Raw genomic sequence first — 17,916 nt, 5'->3', positions numbered from 1 at the left:
GAATGTGATTCACCTTGAGCTGCCAAGTCATCCAGGCCGGTGTTTTGGCTGATGCTGGGTGAGAGCAGCCAGCACTTGATGTGCAACATCCAATCATATGTAGCAGAATGAGGCCATTTCCACAGAGGAGGTGATCGATGTTGAATGCGTGTAAATGATGCGTCTTGGTGTGCGCCATGGAAGAGTGTGAGATATGGAACGAGATTTTTACGCCCCGTCAGCACGTCCACCTGTCACCGTGCTGTGATTTATTTTTATGTGAGGTTCCTCATGTATCTGTGTTTTTATACGTGTGGGTTTATGTGTGTGCGTGTGTGTTTCTGTACGCCGCTAATGGGACATAAAGTTACACATTGTCGCTGTCACATGGAAACAGAGTCTGCAGAGTGTCAGATTGTCTTGTCTTCAGCCCGATGACTCTGCAGTTAGATGTTGATGGAGAGACCTAAGAAGAACGCGATTCATCAATTAGAGTGAAGATATGTTCATTACTAAAACTGAAGCTACTTGATGACCTTTTATCTTTGATAATGATCAAGCAGCTGCTGAAAACACTGTCAACTTTATGGCACAGCATGCAGCCTAATTAGATTAATTACATAAATAACTATAACCCTATTACTTCAGTAACAATGAGTACAGTACCTAATAGAAGTGGGCCCCACATTCTAATGAGACACATTTTATGACTAATGGCTTCACTGATGGCTTCTAAATGATTTATTACTGCTTTTATAGCTCAGCTGATACTGGTTTTCTGAGGCTGATACAGACTTAATATTTGAGAGGAAAATGCAAAAATACTTTGGCCAATATGCTCTTATTCTTTTTACATAAACACAAAATAATCATTAGGAGTAAATTAGTTGGGATCTTTTTTTTAACTGAATAGGATATCTCACAGTGTGAATGAGTCGCTTTTTGGTGGCCAAATTACATAATGGAGAGGCTGTTTCTAAAACAAGTTAAATATGTCTTTGGCATTTCTGTGCTGCAACTTCTGGTAATGTTACAGCTGACAGATGCCTATGTATCTGCAATAGGCCAATATCAGCTGACATTTTGGCCCTGCTGATTTACTGGTCACTATCTCTAATAAGCCCGTTAGCGAGAACAATGCTTGGGTTTCCAGGTTGTGGAAATCCATATGGCTACAGCAAACATCACTGTGTCTTTGTAGCCCTTTAATTCATCCACAGTACCTCTCTAATGGACTGTTTGACCAGTTACCTTCAGGAAACAGCTGCAGAGCATCTAGATGTTCATTAAATAACAATGTATTAACATCAAATGGCTTATTGGAAACAAGAAACCCATAACCTCTTATTAATGACTTACTCACATGTAGAGCTGCAGTCTTGATGAATTCTTTAATAATGGGCCATCATTTTCTCAGGTCATAATGGGCGGCCATATCTGCAGTTATAAATGTTATTAAATCATTGATAAAAGGTGATGGTGTCTATAAAGATTGAATCCACCACTTCATGATGAAAATCAACTGGATTAACTGTTTTATTATTGGAAAACAGTCAATGCAGTTGCCTTTCTTTATACTCAGCCCTCAGGTTTGCAGTTAGACATGTCAGTAAGTCTTTAATTAAGACTTATTACATGACAATAATCTGTCAAGTCTAGAATTATAAAAAAAGGTGTTAATTAATGAACTGTGCATTGCATTGCTGATGAGTTAAACAGCTGGATTGAAAGAAAGTAAATGTAGGCAGGAGCCAAAAATCTTTATTGTTATTGATCTTTAAAGCAATGGATGGTTTACTAAACATTAGTAATGCCATCAGCTGCAGCTTGTAAACAGCTTGCCTTATCAGAGAGTGGTACCTGAAATGCCTGATAAATAGCTAAATAAGCTGTGATACCACTCTTGTAACTTTTCAAGATAACTCTGTTGTTGGAAATGTGAATCAAGCTGGACGAGATCCCAGTGGTGCCGGGAGCTTTTGTTCCAAAACAGAGCACAGGCCAGAAAGCACATTTTGGAAGCCAGAAGGTTCGGTGCCTGGTAATCATGAATCATAAATATTGATCAGAAAACCCTCTTAGTCATGCATAGATTTATCATGGTCATTTGCTGCCATGTCGCCACATTGAAAACTTTATTATCCCTCCTTTAAATGCTTCACGGCCACGCTGATGCTACTCTGTGCGTGTGTGTTCCAGGTATTCTGCGTACAGCTGTGCCTGACATGGACAGGGAGACCCAGGACCAGTACCTGGTGGTGCTCCAGGCCAAGGACATGGGGGGCCACCTGGGTGGATTATCAGGCACCACCACCATCACTGTGAGGCTCACTGACGTCAACGACAACCCTCCACGGTTCACCCAGAGTGAGTTACTCATGCAGCCGAACACGGAGAATGAATGACTACCAGGAACAGACACACAGAGCAACATAATAGAACAAAATTACTGTATGTATGCTGGACATGCTGGGCTTGTGCAATAATACCTCCCACCCCACTCCCAGCCATACATACATGCACGCACTCACCATGCGCAAAAGCCTGACACTGCATACAAATACTCCACCTCATCAGAGCGATGCAGGAAAGTAACAGAAATGACTTTGAATGACTTTGCTGTACTTGTATTTACTCTCCAATACTCAATACTCAGAAAACAAACATGGGCAGCATAACGGCATAAACAATGTTTGTTTTTGCACCAGAGGGCAGACTGAAGACTTCGCAGACCTTTTTGACCCGCAGGTACTGTCAGGATTTTCACAGCAGCAGTCAGGCAGAGGAGACTCCTGCAGGGCTGCAAAGTGCCTCATCAAACATTCAGTCATGGATTTCACTCGCCTGTGCAATGATAGATCAGCTACTATTTCCAGCTGCAGCTGCACAGGTTATAAGAAATAATCCAGCAGCACCTTTAATTTGGCTGGCCTAATTGGCTTCCCTAAAAAAAAAATTTTTAAAAACCCAAAAAAACTCAATTTCACTGTTTGTGATCACAAAGTTATTTTAGCGCAAATGATAGATGGAAAATGTCTACATCCTGTGTAGCTGTGTGACTTCTAATGTTGATAGATTCAGCTAAATTAGGCCTTACTCCTGTGGCCTAGCCTTCTGTTGCATATAAAACAAAAATTAGACCAAATTAGCGATTTACATAATGGCTGCCGGTCGGCACGAAGAATATGTAATCAAGTTGGATTATTAGACGTTATTGTCATAGTTGGACATTGCGCTATAAATCATCTTTTAGTTATCCAGAAGGAGGTTAGTGTGCTGGTTAGATAACTCCCTGTGCAGCACTGCTCTGGCTGTGTCTGTGTCTGTTTGCCTCTGTTGTTGGATGGAGTGCACTGATGTGTCTTAGAGGCCGGTATTAATCAATTCCTTCTCTGGTGCACCTGGAGAATTGGTATGCGTGTCCTTTATTACATTTAAAAGGACACGCCAGCTACTCCTCCCGCGGATGATCAAGGGAACCGAGTGGCGTTGACGGCCAGTGTTCTTGTCATCTTTTCACTTATTGTCATCCTTTCTGCCACTTTTCCTTTAAGCTGGCGTCGCCTCTTCCACGGTAATTTTCTGACCTTCTTCCAATTAAAGTGAAGAGAGTTGAGGCTGGGATATAAAACTTTTTGTACAGTTACACTTCATTTGGATTTGCAGACGGATTTATGGCAAAGATTAGTTGCTTTTCCATCAAATTTTTTACTTAAATTGAAGTGAAAATTGTCATGTCACCTCTCTCAGGGAAATGTGATAATTATTGTATGAGCTGAGCCATTTGAGGAAAATGTCTGGTTAGTCCGCCCACAGAGAGCTTGTAACATTTCACTAATCTTTGTTGAACATTTGAATATAGAGTTATGGTGAGGGTTGGTGAAACAGCTGAATAGTGAATCTCAACTAACAACCTTTTGAAAAGTTACATCTTTCTGTTGGCGGACAGAGTCAGACAGAGTCTTACCAAATATCTAACTGTGATTCTTCTGAGCAACAACATGATTTCAAAATTGTTTCATTCTTTTCTATAAATTAATCTCAAGGCTACAATAACACGAGTCTGCATAAGTCTGCTCGGAAATAGTATTCAAGATAATGCAGTCGCTTCTTGTTGATATCCTTGTAGAGTGATGTCTTTTTATATTACTTCATAATAATTCAGATATAACCATGACATTCAAAAGTACAGCAACAGCATTTATCTATTTATTTATTTTTGAGTGTCAAGAGCTGAATGCAGCAGCAGTAAATTTGGCTCAAAGTGCAGTGACACTGACAGGAAACAGGGTCCACGATCTGGCAACATGGAAGTGGCAGGGCTGAGTATTTATAGAGGTCTTGATTATGGAACTGGTTGCTGCTGGAGTTCTGCTCTGACTCCAACACACCTGTCTCCACTCACACACACACACACACACACACACACGTGCACACACACACGCAGATGGACATTGGAGATAATGATATCCTCAGAGAGTGTAAGCAAAAAACAAACTAACTATATGTAAAAATAAAAGTATCATGTACTTGTGTTCAGATGTGACACTGAGGAGGAATTTTGATGCAAATCGCAGCAACCAGATGCTCATGGTTTTGAAGTATCTGACCTGCCTCCACGATCTGTGTGTGTGCTGCTGCTACTCCAGCTGCTGACTGTGTTGATTAACTGGACAAATCAGCAGCCACACTACAGTAACTAACTTCTAATTGATTTCAGAACACAAACTCGCACCTGAGTCTTTCACCTCTCACAGTAGCTGTGACCCAATGCGGGGGCTGCATCCTTCGGAGGCTGCATTTGGGCGATTTGGGCGACTTTGCTGTCCCATTTCAAAAGCTCCTTCAAAAGCGGCCGAGAAATGTCCCCTTTTTTTCCCAGGCAACAAAGTCTCCATGGGTGGAGACTTCGTGGGCCAACTTATCCCAGAATTCATTGTGCACCAGTAATGAAAATAATATGGCAGCAAACAACAACGATAGAGAGCCTAAATTTTACGCTGGGAACAAACTGCCTGTGTTGCGTGCACATGGCGGCTTGCGTTGCTGAACTGCCAGGGCTCGGACATGTGCGTGTGTTCACACTGGCTGTGTCTGCTGCGTCCCCGCTGCTTCTGCCAGCTCCGTCTTTGGAGTGTTGAATTTCTGTTCATTATCAATTAATTTCTGATTTATTTTTGACAGAAAATGTCACTCTCTCCACATATAGCTGCTGAAATGGTTAAAAAAAATAATTTTTTATATGTCTGTGTCATATTCAGATTCAGCCTAGACACTGACATCTACAGTGGGAAGTGTTTTGTTTATGTAATGTTGCTGGTATGATGTCAATATGACATCAAGACTCTTTTCCCTGACTACTTTTGCTGGGAAATGCACATGTCACACATGAAAAATAGATCAGATGCCAAATCTTTACATCACTCGATGCAGCCATGAGGCAGTGTGTGTGCTCTAACCTGTTAACATGGTCGCTGAAATGAAAACCCAGACCGCACATGTCACACAGCCAGTGTTATGCTTTTAAATGTAATAAAAGTAGTGGGTTTCCACTCAGTTGAACAGCTGAGCAACCTTTAGACAAACAAGTTTTTGTTTAAAAAAAAAAAAAAAGTTTTATGTTGTCAAGGTTGCTAGGCAACAGGAGTGGCGCATTGTGATGTAAGGGCACAGCTGGTGACACAAAGCGGAAATTTGCCGCAGGCCAGACCATCTCATCTCGGTTCGCCTTAGACCACGTCCTCCAAATGACGCAGCCCCTGAATTGGGACACAGCGATTATCTATGCCTTATGCCCCCCCCCTCCTGCAACTGTCACCCCAGGGAGGCACGCCTGACAGTTTTAAAACCGATGAATGAGATCATCTTTGACCCACCATTCTGTTACTGTTTTTGAAAAGCAAAAAGATACATCCCTCTGGCGATTTCAAAAGTTACACAGAGTGGTGAATTTTCCTCAGAACACAGAAACATACAAAGTTGTAGCACACACGCCAACATCGATGTCATCCAGCACATTAGGTCTTCTTGTAACAGCTTCAGCTGTCGTACTGGTTGGTCCTAATCAATAAAACTCACCTGAAACTTTCACCTCCTGCAGCTTGGTAAGACACTGTTAATGTGTATTATGTAAATGATAAAAACAAATTGACTGTTGCTATTCTAAAATGACACTCACTTTATTATAATGATTAACTGGAGTATAGAATGAATTTGTAAACAACTACATATAATTGTGATAAAGGAAAACTAGTGTGTTATATTTGCAGCAGCTTCAGGAGCAGGTGAACATAACATAGAACTGTCAGGGGCTGGATGGGCCTGGGATGACAGTTTCTAGTGCAGTTAACCACTGGCTTTAATGTCAAAACGAACTAATGATTTCCTGGGGAGGTAGGTTTGTTGGTGGAGTTGAACCCCCATCAAAGCTGGCGTTTTGGATTGGGCTGTGTCGGGGACTAGAGGGCTTCTTGGAGGAAAACAGGGCTCATTGTGGACTGTGTGGGTGATGAGGAGCCTCACGGTGCCAGCAGCTGCCCTGAAACCCCACAGCCTAAAACCTCGCGGCTGTTGCCTCTGCTGATCCTGATGATGATGACTGATTGGTGTTAGCCTACAGTCACAGTCTGTGTATATATGTGTGTGTGTGTGTGTGTGTGTGTGTGTGTGTGTGTGTGTGTGTGTGTGTGTGAACAGCCCACATGTTCCCACATTTGTTTGTGTGTATGTGTATCCCTGATCCTCTGCTTGCCTTTTTTTTTTTTTTTTGTCTGTGTTCCCTCACAGACTCACACTCCCTTGTGCTTACACCATCAAAGCCAGCCACCCTGCCGCTCTACTCAATTACACACCAGGGCTTTTAAAAAGACACCCTCAAATCCGGCCCCTGCGTCTCCCAAGGTCAGCGCTGCTTATTCCTTGTGGCATTTACCAGAGGGAGAGGATTATATTAGAGTGTACGAACCAGGTATCAGCTGTACATTTAACGAGATTCAAAAACCGGTCCTGCTTTGTGGGATTGTCTTTTCACAGTGCCCTAGAAATCCTCCCTATCCAAAGCATGATTTCGGAAACTAAGTGGGTTTGTTATGTGTACATTTCTGAACACTGTCAGGGGGTTTCTTATGCCCGGAGGAGGCAGTATAGGAGAGGGAAAGTAGTCTGCCATACAGAACAGTAGTGTTTTTTGGTTAAATGATAAGTGGAAAGTGTTGGATATTTTCAGAGGCTCCGTTGGCAAACATAACGCACTCGCCACACTTTCCTCTGGGTCTCATTATCAAATGGCATACACCGTGCTCCAAATGTATTTGGACAGCAACATGTTTTTTGATGTTTTAGCTCTGCATTCCTTGGCGCAAGAAGAGCTTTAAACTTGTTTTCATCCATATCAAATTTAGACACACTGTCAACAAAGTCATCATTTTTAGTATCTTGCTGGATATTATTCAAAGATTGTTTGAAGTCTTTATCCCAGAAATATCATTGGACTCTTGATATTTCCTTGCTGCCTCTGTGGTAATACTCACTGGACTACATGTTTCTCAGCGGGCCTGTTTTTTCACGAGAACATGTCAGACTGTGAGGAGATAAACTTTTTTTTCCAATCCTTCCCAGTGTACTTAACAAGGCAGACGGATGTGAAAATTGTGCTAAAGGGGACTTTCTATTACCATCTCATTCCACATTAACTCCTTGCCTGATTAAGCTCTTAATTATGGTAGTGCAGTGTGGAATACATGGTTGGCTAATTGTCTGAGAGTAAACAAGGGTGTTAGGTATCAAATCACATCTCAAATTATCAGCTTCCTGTTACGAAGCTTCAGGATAGGCATAGTAGATGACTTTCTAGTCCTGTGGTAATCCATAGGGAAATTAAGATGATGGGACTTTCGCAGCATCATATAGCTTTGTAGTAAGGCCACAGTGTTGTTGTTGTTGGGCTGATTTGAAATTCCATACCCTTGTTTCCATGTAGTCATTTATTCTGACATGTTTTTCCATGTTTACTGTAGCTGAATAATTTATGGCAGTGTGTACTCCACAGCTGAATTCTCTCAGGGATAAATTGGAATAGAGGCGGGAGCAATGGAGGGAAGTGTACCTAAAAATAAGATGACCACTTAATTTAAAACAAAGAACAATGTTTCTTTATTCTAACCATCTGAAAAGTGAGTTATTTAGGAGAGCAGCCAGTCTGTTTAGGAGGATAACTTTTCTGGAATGCTTTCCAATACTTACACTTGGGAAATACTGATGTTATTAAAAACTGAAATAGTATCCCATGAGGAAATACATACAGCTGTATCTACAGGTTTCTCAAGTCTTTTTTATTGGGGTTTGTACCACAGATATTTTCCAAGAAAATATCTTTTTCAACAAAACAGCAACAAACACCATCTTGACAAAATATTCCTCTATTCTTTTTCTATTTTTCTCACCTCTTTCTTACATCTTTGTACCAAAATTAAATAGAAATGTTGCCTTGTAGTTTCAGAAGTTTCTACACTGACAACTGAGGAAATGATATATATATAAGATAGCAAATAAAAAAAAAGAAAACAGAAAAAGGGTTCAAATGCCTTTCACATCTAAAAGCATAAAAATAAACATGACCCAGTTCTTCTTGTTGCATGAGAAAACAATATTCCATATTATAAACACAATGCAACGCATGATATAGACCAATGTTTTAAAAAGTTTACAACACACAGCTTATTTGCTTATTGTACGATATAATACTATACTGTACGAACATCAGTTACATTTTATGTTCTGATATATACTTCCAATTAGCGTATATATACTGTATGTGCAAAATGTGAAATAAATTGTACAGTAGTGGAAGATATTTGCGGTTTTAAGAACCAAAAACCATCTCACTGTAGTTTAACATCTCCTCTCTCAGGCTTCTCTCTGGAGCTCTCTAACAACAGGTCAGCCAATCAGAGGAGAGGATCAGAGCCTCTCTTCTGATTAGCTGCTTTCTGAGTGATCAAATAAACATTTAGCAGATTTCAGGTAAACACTGAGAGAAACCAATTCCTGCAAGGTTGGATGTTGGGTCCAGGTGAAGTGGGCTGGGGGTGTGAGCTGAGATCGCTGACCTCTTGCTTTGTTGTGACATCACAAACTTACAGAAGTCCTGACGGCTCATTTTAAGGCTCAGTTTCTGAATACAGGCTGTGTGCATTTCTCTATGGACTGATCTCTTTACTACTTTCACAGTATTAATATAGAACCTAGACCTGCTTTATAATAAAAAAAAATACATGGAAATCTCACTTTATACAATATGTGACCTTTAATGTTTAAATACAAGATGTTATTGGTTACCTCTCCACAAAACCTTTTAATCGTACAATGTATTAAAATTAGAGTTGTTGCAGTACTGATACTTGTATTGGAAATGCCTCCAGTACTGCCTGAAATACAGTATTGGTGAGTACACAAGTCTTTGCACTGATCCAATACCACATTATTTATTAATAAACTTTGTAGTTTTACACCAGAATAAGACACCAGTTTTCCCTGAAATCAATTCCTCCACAGTAGCCTACACAGGAAGTTGTACTGTGTTTCCACTGGCAGGTACAGTTTTACAGTGGCGAAGAGGAATTGATTTCCTGTAAATAGTGTAACATTAGGCATTTGCAAAATGTCAGAAATTTGGCAATATGCTACACTGGAAAGTCCCACCAGTAAAAAGGCATCACTACTGTTACGACAACTAGTGTAGGAACTGTTACTTATTTCAAGATCATTATTTTTTTTTATGAATATCTGTCATGGCAATCATGTATCTGTTCACAAAGGGTTTAACCTGAGCCCTGCAATACAACAATGACAGCAATCATATCACATCCATACAGGGTTAGTAGTAAACAGCTGTTAATTTTTTATTATGCAGTGGTATTGGATCAGGACTTGGTATTGGCTGCTACATAAGTTCAGTATTGGTATGGGAAAGGAAAAAGTAGTATCAGAACACCACTACCACTAATACAATATAGGAAGGTTCCTTGTAAGTCATTTTGATATACATTCAATAATGTGCTTTAGGTGTTCACAGACCTTAAAGTACTTTTCCTCTGTGCTTTAATTTATTTCGCATCACTCCCTTTCAGCAGATGAAGCAGTTTAGAGGTGGGATTTATTGTTGAGAGATTGTGTTGAACTCCTCATTGATCCACCTGCTGTTTTTATCTAACACCATTAAATAACATTCCATTCACGAGCAGCGCTAAATCTAATCTGCTCAACAGTTATAAATATGATTAGCAGTGCTGTGAAGGAGTCCTGTGTTTTCACATTCACTGTTCCCTAAAAGCATAAAGAGAATACCTAAAAACACACTAAATATTTCACTTTGTGTACAAGATGATCTCTGCTTTAATCTGAGTCCTCTAAATTCAGAACTTTTCAGAGATGATTCACAACCACATTCTTCTTTCTGAAATACATCAGAGGGAGAAATGTCAGTCTTTGTATGCTTCTTTTTGGTGAAGTGTCAACATTTGATATGTGATGTGACCCAGTCCTTGAGCTCTGCACACCGACCGTACCTCCTTTATGGAGCTCGGATGACTCCGTAGGCTGTCAAAAAATCAATTCATTACCTTGCGACACTTTGAACAACACTTTGTTTTTACTATAACTACACATATAATGCCTCCGAAGAGTCATCGCTCGTGCTCTTTGGAAACTCTCGGTTCCTCTGCTCCGCCTGGAAGTAGTTGTTTGAATAGCTCCAACTCTGCTCGCTGACAAGTTCGCAGACGGAGACGCAGGTGCTGCTTCCCGTTTTTATGTGGTTTCCAAACAACCCTGGCTTGCCAATGGTGCCACATAAAAACGTTGAGGGAGCCATCACTCTCCCAGCGCTTTGATGGATGGAAAGATAGATGGCCTGACAAATGACTACATAGGTAGCGCCGATAAGATCAGTGTCATTTTATGCGCTGGCGAGATGAGACTGAGAGAAGGAGTAGTTCGGAGAGGGCTTCATCATAAATATTACTAATTCATTTCCCCGGAGAGCGAGACTGTAACAGAGAGAGAGTGTGAATGGGAGGAGAGGGAATGAGAGAAAGTAGAGGTGTGTGCAAGGGAATGTACATCTTCCCCCCTCTCTCTCTCTCTCTCTCTCTTTGTGTGTGTCTATTTTCCTGAAAGAGAAGAGGAGAAAGTGTGATAAAGTTGTCAGAGGAGTAAGACAAAGGGGAAGAAGCAAAGAGGGAGTGGGTGAGAAGAGGCTCATGGAGAGATGGAGGGGACAGGGGGACAAATGTGCAAGAAAGGGAGCGGGGGAGTGAATGAAACAGAAGGAGTATAATCAAGGTATTATGTCCTTTAGTGAGGAAGAGAGGAGCACAGCCAATAAAGAAGGATGAGTGGGTGAGCTAAACCAGCACTCACAGACTGGCATAATGCTGTAACCTTGTGTGTGTGTGTGTGTGTGTTTTCTTTTTCTGTGGCTGGAGCTTCTTCTTCATCTCCTGGAATCTGCTTTTAAGTTTGTTTTTTATTTTTTTCCTCACATGCACTTGGGTCACACACACATACACACACACATATCTGTGCACACTCGCATGACCAGTCAGAGGTGAGGAGACAGCGAGACAGGGAGGTGACGGACTTTGTAATCTCCTGTCAGGCCCAGAGACACAAATGCACATCCCTCCCCACCGACGCACGCACACACACACACACACACACACACACACACACACACACACACACACCCACACACAAAGACACACACACACACACACACACTCCTGACTCCCACTCTCTCAGTGTGTGCTCTTCACACACCCGGTACCCTCGTGTCCCTGATCACACTCTGGTCCATCTGTTCCTGTTTTAAAAACACCCTCAGCGGACAATCATTTTTAGTCAGTGTGGCAGAAAGTGTCTGTGCTGAGAAATCCCACTTGTCAAACCATCCACTTTCACAGCCCCACTATAAACTACTGTATCTATTGTTAATGAACATTTGTGTTCACTTCCAAGCAGTAATTTCCATTCCTGGGGTTAATACTGGCCATTGAAGTTTTTTTCAAATACGGTTCTTTAATAATGAATAATTTGTTATGCAATTTTAATGGGTAAATTAATGCTAATAGAACACGAGGGATGGACTGTACATGAAGTGGGCTTCTTTGTGTTTTCATACTTATTTCTGTAAAACAATGGTACGCTTACACAACACAGAAAATAGCCCATACAGACCAAACAGCCACCAGTGCTGACATCAGCCTACATGATTTTCTGTTCTACCCTCTTTAGCAGTTGCACCAAATTCAATAACATCCATTGCATATCGAAAATAGCTTGTGTCCTCTTCAATAGGGCATCGATAATGAATTTAGTTAAATGGCATGACTAATGTGCATTTGCGGACTAGTAATGGGCTCATCAGAGTTAAGGGACGCTGCGCGTAGGCCAATCCGGTCCAACGTGGTCGCCCACGTCCTGTCGTCCTGTCCAATGATCGCCACCCACGCACCGACGTCTCCCATTGTTTGGACTGGCACGATAAAGACGTGAAGCCGGCACTCTTTAGAATGCATGAAAGCGAGTCCTGGGGGCAAGTTCACCAAAGCGTGAAGGAGGGAGGAGGGAGACAACAGGATGGAGGGATGGAGATATGGAGAGTTGGGGGGGGGGGGGGGGCAGAAAGGAGAGGAGTAAAGCTAATGGCTTTATGGCGACAGTGATAATCAGGCTAGCTGAAAATCACTTCATCTCACACAGAGCTGAAGGGATGCTGGGAAATGGAAAATGAAGCAGGGTGTTGGTGTGTTGTGCTTCATGGCCATGACGCAGACTGATGTGTGTGTATGTGGTAATGTATGCACGCATATGTCTCAACATGCACTATACACTTAAACATGAGAGGGGACAAGTTCAGGGCTGGTATGTGATTTATAATTGACAACTGAGGCTGACTCTGTATGGTTAAAGACGTCCTCAGAATATTCACATGCACCCTGAACACATACAATCTCACATACGGTGCATATGATAAATCTGTATCTGCGGCCAGACCCGGAGCAGGCGATAGCGCTGAGGCATGACAAGCCTTTCCTGAAATGGCTCCCTCATATCACAACGCACAATTAGGCTGACTGTAGCAGCGCCTCTGCCCTGGAGTCAGTGGTGGCACAGTATAGAGCAGTGCTTGGTTCCTCTAGGCTTTTACCCTACGTATGAATGCTGCTGCATCCCACTAATTCTATTGTATGTGAGTGAGTGTGTGTGTGTGTGTGTGAGAGAGAGTGTCATGTATCCAGCGGGTGCATGAATGTTGAAGTAGCGGGGTCAGTCAGCCTCGTGGGTTGTGGCTTTTTGTTCTCCTCCCTCTCTTGCTCTCTCTCTTGTTCCTCTGCACATATACATGCACAAACAAATGAGGCTTTACTCAGACATTAGAGCCACATCAAATCGACGAGTCCTGTGAGGAATCAGCGGGCAGCGCTTCCCCCTGGTGAGCTTTTCTTCCTCAATCCTGTGCAGCCAAAAGAGCCTGTGAGGAGAGATTCATCGTGCTGTAATCGTCCTATACAACACAAGCCTTCCAGTAGACCTACATGCAGGCAATCCAGCCTTATGGAAGCCCAAGAGGTCCTTAAATTCTCCACACTCAGAGAATTTTCTTTCTCAAAACTTTCCCTGCCATCACAAAAGAAAAACAGGGAAATTTAAAACTTCATTAAATTGCCAAAACGGGGCCATTTCTGTCCCTGTTTCTTTTTCGTTTCCCAGCGTATAAGCTCGGGCCTCTGTGGAAATTAGGTGAATCCATCACACTTTCTCCGGCGACGCCTGGGCCCTTTACCTCCACAGAACATACAGGAAAGGCAAGGAGACAGGGTGCAAGGAGACTGTCTTGACAATTTTTTATTTTTTTGTATTAACTTTTTCATCTGACCTGGCAGTGTGCCCCCTCACGCAGAATAATAGGAGCTAAAGCCATTCTCTCTTTGCCAAGCCATCACTGAGCCATAGAGAGCCGGGGAAGAGGAGGTGATTTCCATGTTAATAGGAACCTTCCTGGCGATGTCTAAACCTTTCCCTCCTTCCATTTCCCTCTATCTCTAGTTCCCTCTGCTTCCTGTCTGCTGTGCCTACCTGTACCTGCTGTCGTGCCCAGGCACTCAATCCCTCTGCTGTTGTCTTGCAACGTTACCTTTCACCTCTCAGCCTCTGTTTACTTCTTCTCTCCTCCTCTCCTTTCTCTCGCTCTCTTTCTCTCTGTCGAGCTTGATGAATGGAGTTGCTGGACTGTGAGCAGCACATCCTCAACGGGGTGTGGTGGGCCATCGCTAGCTGTCTCACACTGCTGTGTGTTCGGGTGCATTTAAAAAAAAATTTTTTTTTTTTAGCCTGCCTCTTGTGTTGGTAGATACAAGCGCAAATCCTGCTTTAAACTCGAGCCGATCAAAATAGGAATCAAATCCTTGGAAGAAGTGAGACAAATGCTTTCTGAGAGTCTTTAAAAATCCTTTATACCATACCAGTGAGGAGCTACACTGACGTGCACTTGGCTGAACATGTACAATCCCCACCTAACCCTTGGGGGATCCCTGAGCAGCCAAGTGAACATGCTCCCTGAGGTCTTTGCCCTCCCGTCCCACCTTCTCCGTACTCCTGACCCTCTTCTCTCCGCGCTCCTCAAAACGCAGCTGGAAGTGGGCCAGCACGTCATCTCCCCGCAGATATTCTAAGCAGCTCCGTACACCGTAAGGTCTCTGTCAGAAAAGCGGCGGTGGGTAAACTACCCTGCCGTGGGGGTGCAAAATGAATCGCCTCAGCCGTGCACTCTCATACCTTATACAGCCTGGCAAGGCCAAAGAGAGTGCTCCTAGCAGAATTCTTATAAATCATAAAAACGCCTTTCCATATCACATAAACAGATGATCATTCTGTGAGCTGAGGAGGTATGAAGTAAAACATTTTCTGGGGCGGGATGCAGGGAGACAGAAACGGTGCCAATATGGACCCTGCTGGAAGCCACAGATTCCCTCGTGGTAGGCTGTGGCTTCCAGCTGTTTGAATGGGTTACTGATCCGCAGGAGGGGCTTGTTGTTTGATGTGCATGAACAAAACTTTTAAGATCTGGAGTGAGAACCTGAAGAAGAGGGCAGAGAGAAGGCAGGAAAAACAGACTGGAGGTGTGTCCTGAACTTGGAGGCTTGGAGGAGTAAACAAACTGTTATCACTGTTCCAAACTATTTGAAGGAAGAAAAGGAAACAGCCACACTCTTGGTTTCTAATAAATATGTCTGTGTATATTCTTGTCTGTAAGCAATGTTTTTCTCTCCACCCAACACTGTCGAAGCCGTGCACCTGCACCGTCATTGTTTTTGCAGGGCTGTGTGATGGCTCCCGTGTGGTGCAGCATGTTGTAACTGCTGCACTTGCAATTACGGGCTCAGTTCTCACCAGGCTCATTTTTGCTACAGTGCTTGTATGCAGAGTAACTCTGCTTTGCATAAAACACACTAAACGCCAAGCGGGGAAGGCCAGTTTCCAAAAGTAATATGTTACACATAAACTGCTTAAGATATATTTATCTATATTAATGCAAATGACATATTTATTCAGCTTACAGTCTGTGAATTTATATTCATAGTGTTATCAACATTATCAGCAGTTATTGTAAGATGTGTGAAATTATTATGATTGCAATAAAACACCAGTTTGACTTCCCTCCCCTGGGTAGTGCAATAACCAGTTATCTTCTAGTCTGACTTATCTCAAGACACATCACTGTAACTGCAACACATCGCAGTTACTAATTTATTTAGATCAGATTACTGTTATCACAGTCATTTTGTAGTCATAAATCTCACTCTCTCTACTTCACAGACCTTCTCTTCTTCTCTGATGCATTGTGGGTCTGGGCCCATATTTATCAACTGTCTCAGAGTAGGAAACAAGTCTTAACTGGACAAAACATTTTTTTTTTTTTTTGACAAGGATTAAAAGCTCTTTATCAACTTTGTCAAGTTAGATAACAACAACTCATGTCTCTGCTAATCTAAAGGAGAGTTCTGTAACTCTGTAACTGTGCTAAACAAGCTGCAACAAATAAAAACACAGAAGTGCCAAAAACTGCAGTTCTTCAAATCACCTCTTGAGGCTAAAAATCAATCAATCAGGAAAATCAAGAAAATCAATCCCCGTAGACTCACATGTTAAAATGTCCAACTTTACAGCGGAAGTAAACATGTTTACAGCCTGGTACAAAAAAGGTTTTGGACTGTTGAACTAATTTCCTCCTTCGTGACAACTGAACGGGGGTGAATTTTTAAACAGTTCACCTGTTTAAATTCTATTGAGGTTAATTGAGGGGGTGTCGCTTTGAGTGGAAGGTGGGTGAGTGCATGCTTGCCACAAACCGCCATTCACCAAAGTCTCCGCTCCAATCACGCCCCACCTCTTTGCCCATTTTGGGATGAGCCAGGAGTTAGGCGGAGTCAGGTGCTACCAAGATGGTGACGGAGGAGTAGCCCACTCTGAGCTTCAGAACCACTCTTCAAGCACATTCAGAGGGACGACCACAACTTTGACAAACAATATTATCATACTCCTTCATACTTTGGGGGAGTGTTGTGAGGACAGTGACATCACCCTCTGTCTAAAGAGCAGCCCCCCCCTTTCCATTCTGAGAATAAAGTAATTCTGAGGCGCTTAATAAATACTGGCCCTGATTGCATTTCCCAAACCCGCTGGCATTACATAATGTATGCATTCACTGTAAATCACTGTGCACAAACAAGCCTGCAAAAACCATCCAATTTAGGTCTTGTTGAATTGTTTGCGGGTTCTTCTCCTCCAGCCTCTCTTCCTGTAAGAACTCACTCACAGTGTTGTCACAAAATGATGCTTTTTTTGTCTCGAGAGGAAACATTTGTCATCTCAGTAAATCCATGTCCAGTCTGCAGCCCTTCCTCCAGGCTGGGGAACGACACCTTGTGTTAATTAAACCCGACCTCTGGATTTTCTTTTCCCGCTCTGCACCAGCACCTTTTTTTTTTTTGTTGGGGGGGGGAGGGATTGAGCGTTTGATTGCTAAAATGGTTTGACTAATCGCATCTGGCTCTAATGCGTGGTTGCAGTTGCAGAAAGAGTAATAATGATTACGGCGATAACCTAAACAATTAGGTAACAGGCAATAATTTCCAATAATTGTTATTCCCTAATTAAGTTTTACATCTTCAGAGCCCGAATAAGTGATGGAGGAAATGAAATGAAAGCAGAAACTAATTAAAATGGAGGTGGCTAATACCAGCATGCTTTTTATCCTTTTATTTTCTCTATCCCTCTGTTTCTCTTGCTCTGTATTAATATTTCATCTAAAGTTCAGCGCTTTCTGCTTCAATAGACAGTAAAATCACTGCTGGAGACATTGCTCTCAGTCACATCTCTCTCTCTCTCTCTCTCTCTCTCTCTCTGTCTTTTTCCTCCTTCTCACTCACAGCCCTCCTTCATTTCCTCTCAGCCCCGAGTTGTATTTCTCCCTTTTTCCCTCTTCCCTTGAGCTCTCACCACACATTCCTCTGTTTCTCTCTTCCCTCACAATAACTCGCAGGTGGAGGCGAATGTCAGCGGCGAGTCTTAACTGGTTTGATCCAGCTGCAAACTCTCCTTTCCTTTCTCTTAGTCACATCAGTCAGTCATTCAGCCAACCAGCCAGCCACTTTGTCATGTTAGCATGTTGTCAGTGTGCTCCGGAGTCAGTCAAACTACAGCTTTTTAGCCACTTGATTTCCTGCATACTCTTCTTAACCTTGCAGCTGGATCTCACTTAAAAAGAATATACAGTTTGTGACCTAAAAATGATTTCAATGGAGCTGCTGCAGAGAGCTTCATTATATAAGTTACACGTGCATGTGTGCTTTACCCTGTAAGGAGCCGGTGATGATT

At 42.4% G+C, this 17,916-nt stretch overlaps 1 protein-coding gene across 4 annotated transcripts in view; it reads left to right on the top strand.

Moving 5' to 3' along the window:
- LOC139629117 (uncharacterized) overlaps positions 1 to 17,916 on the top strand; it is a 154,292-nt gene that overhangs the window by 82,744 nt on the left and 53,632 nt on the right. For all 4 annotated transcript variants that reach the window (XR_011692909.1, XR_011692907.1, XR_011692908.1 and 1 more), the window contains exon 5: positions 2,179 to 2,346. Coding sequence is in view for 1 of the 4 variants with exons in the window: in XM_071491520.1 (XP_071347621.1) it covers positions 2,179 to 2,346 (168 nt within the window). In the remaining 3 variants the exon portion in view is untranslated. The remainder of the gene's footprint in view (positions 1 to 2,178; positions 2,347 to 17,916) is intronic.

Source organism: Trachinotus anak, unplaced genomic scaffold (genome assembly GCF_046630095.1).
Source record: "Trachinotus anak isolate AG129_WGS33_773 ecotype Australia unplaced genomic scaffold, CSIRO_AGI_Tana_v1 ptg000012l, whole genome shotgun sequence".
Classification (NCBI taxonomy): Eukaryota; Metazoa; Chordata; class Actinopteri; order Carangiformes; family Carangidae; genus Trachinotus; species Trachinotus anak.
The sequence above is the reverse complement of the archived record's forward strand: the minus strand, read 5'-3'. Positions and strand labels throughout refer to the sequence as shown.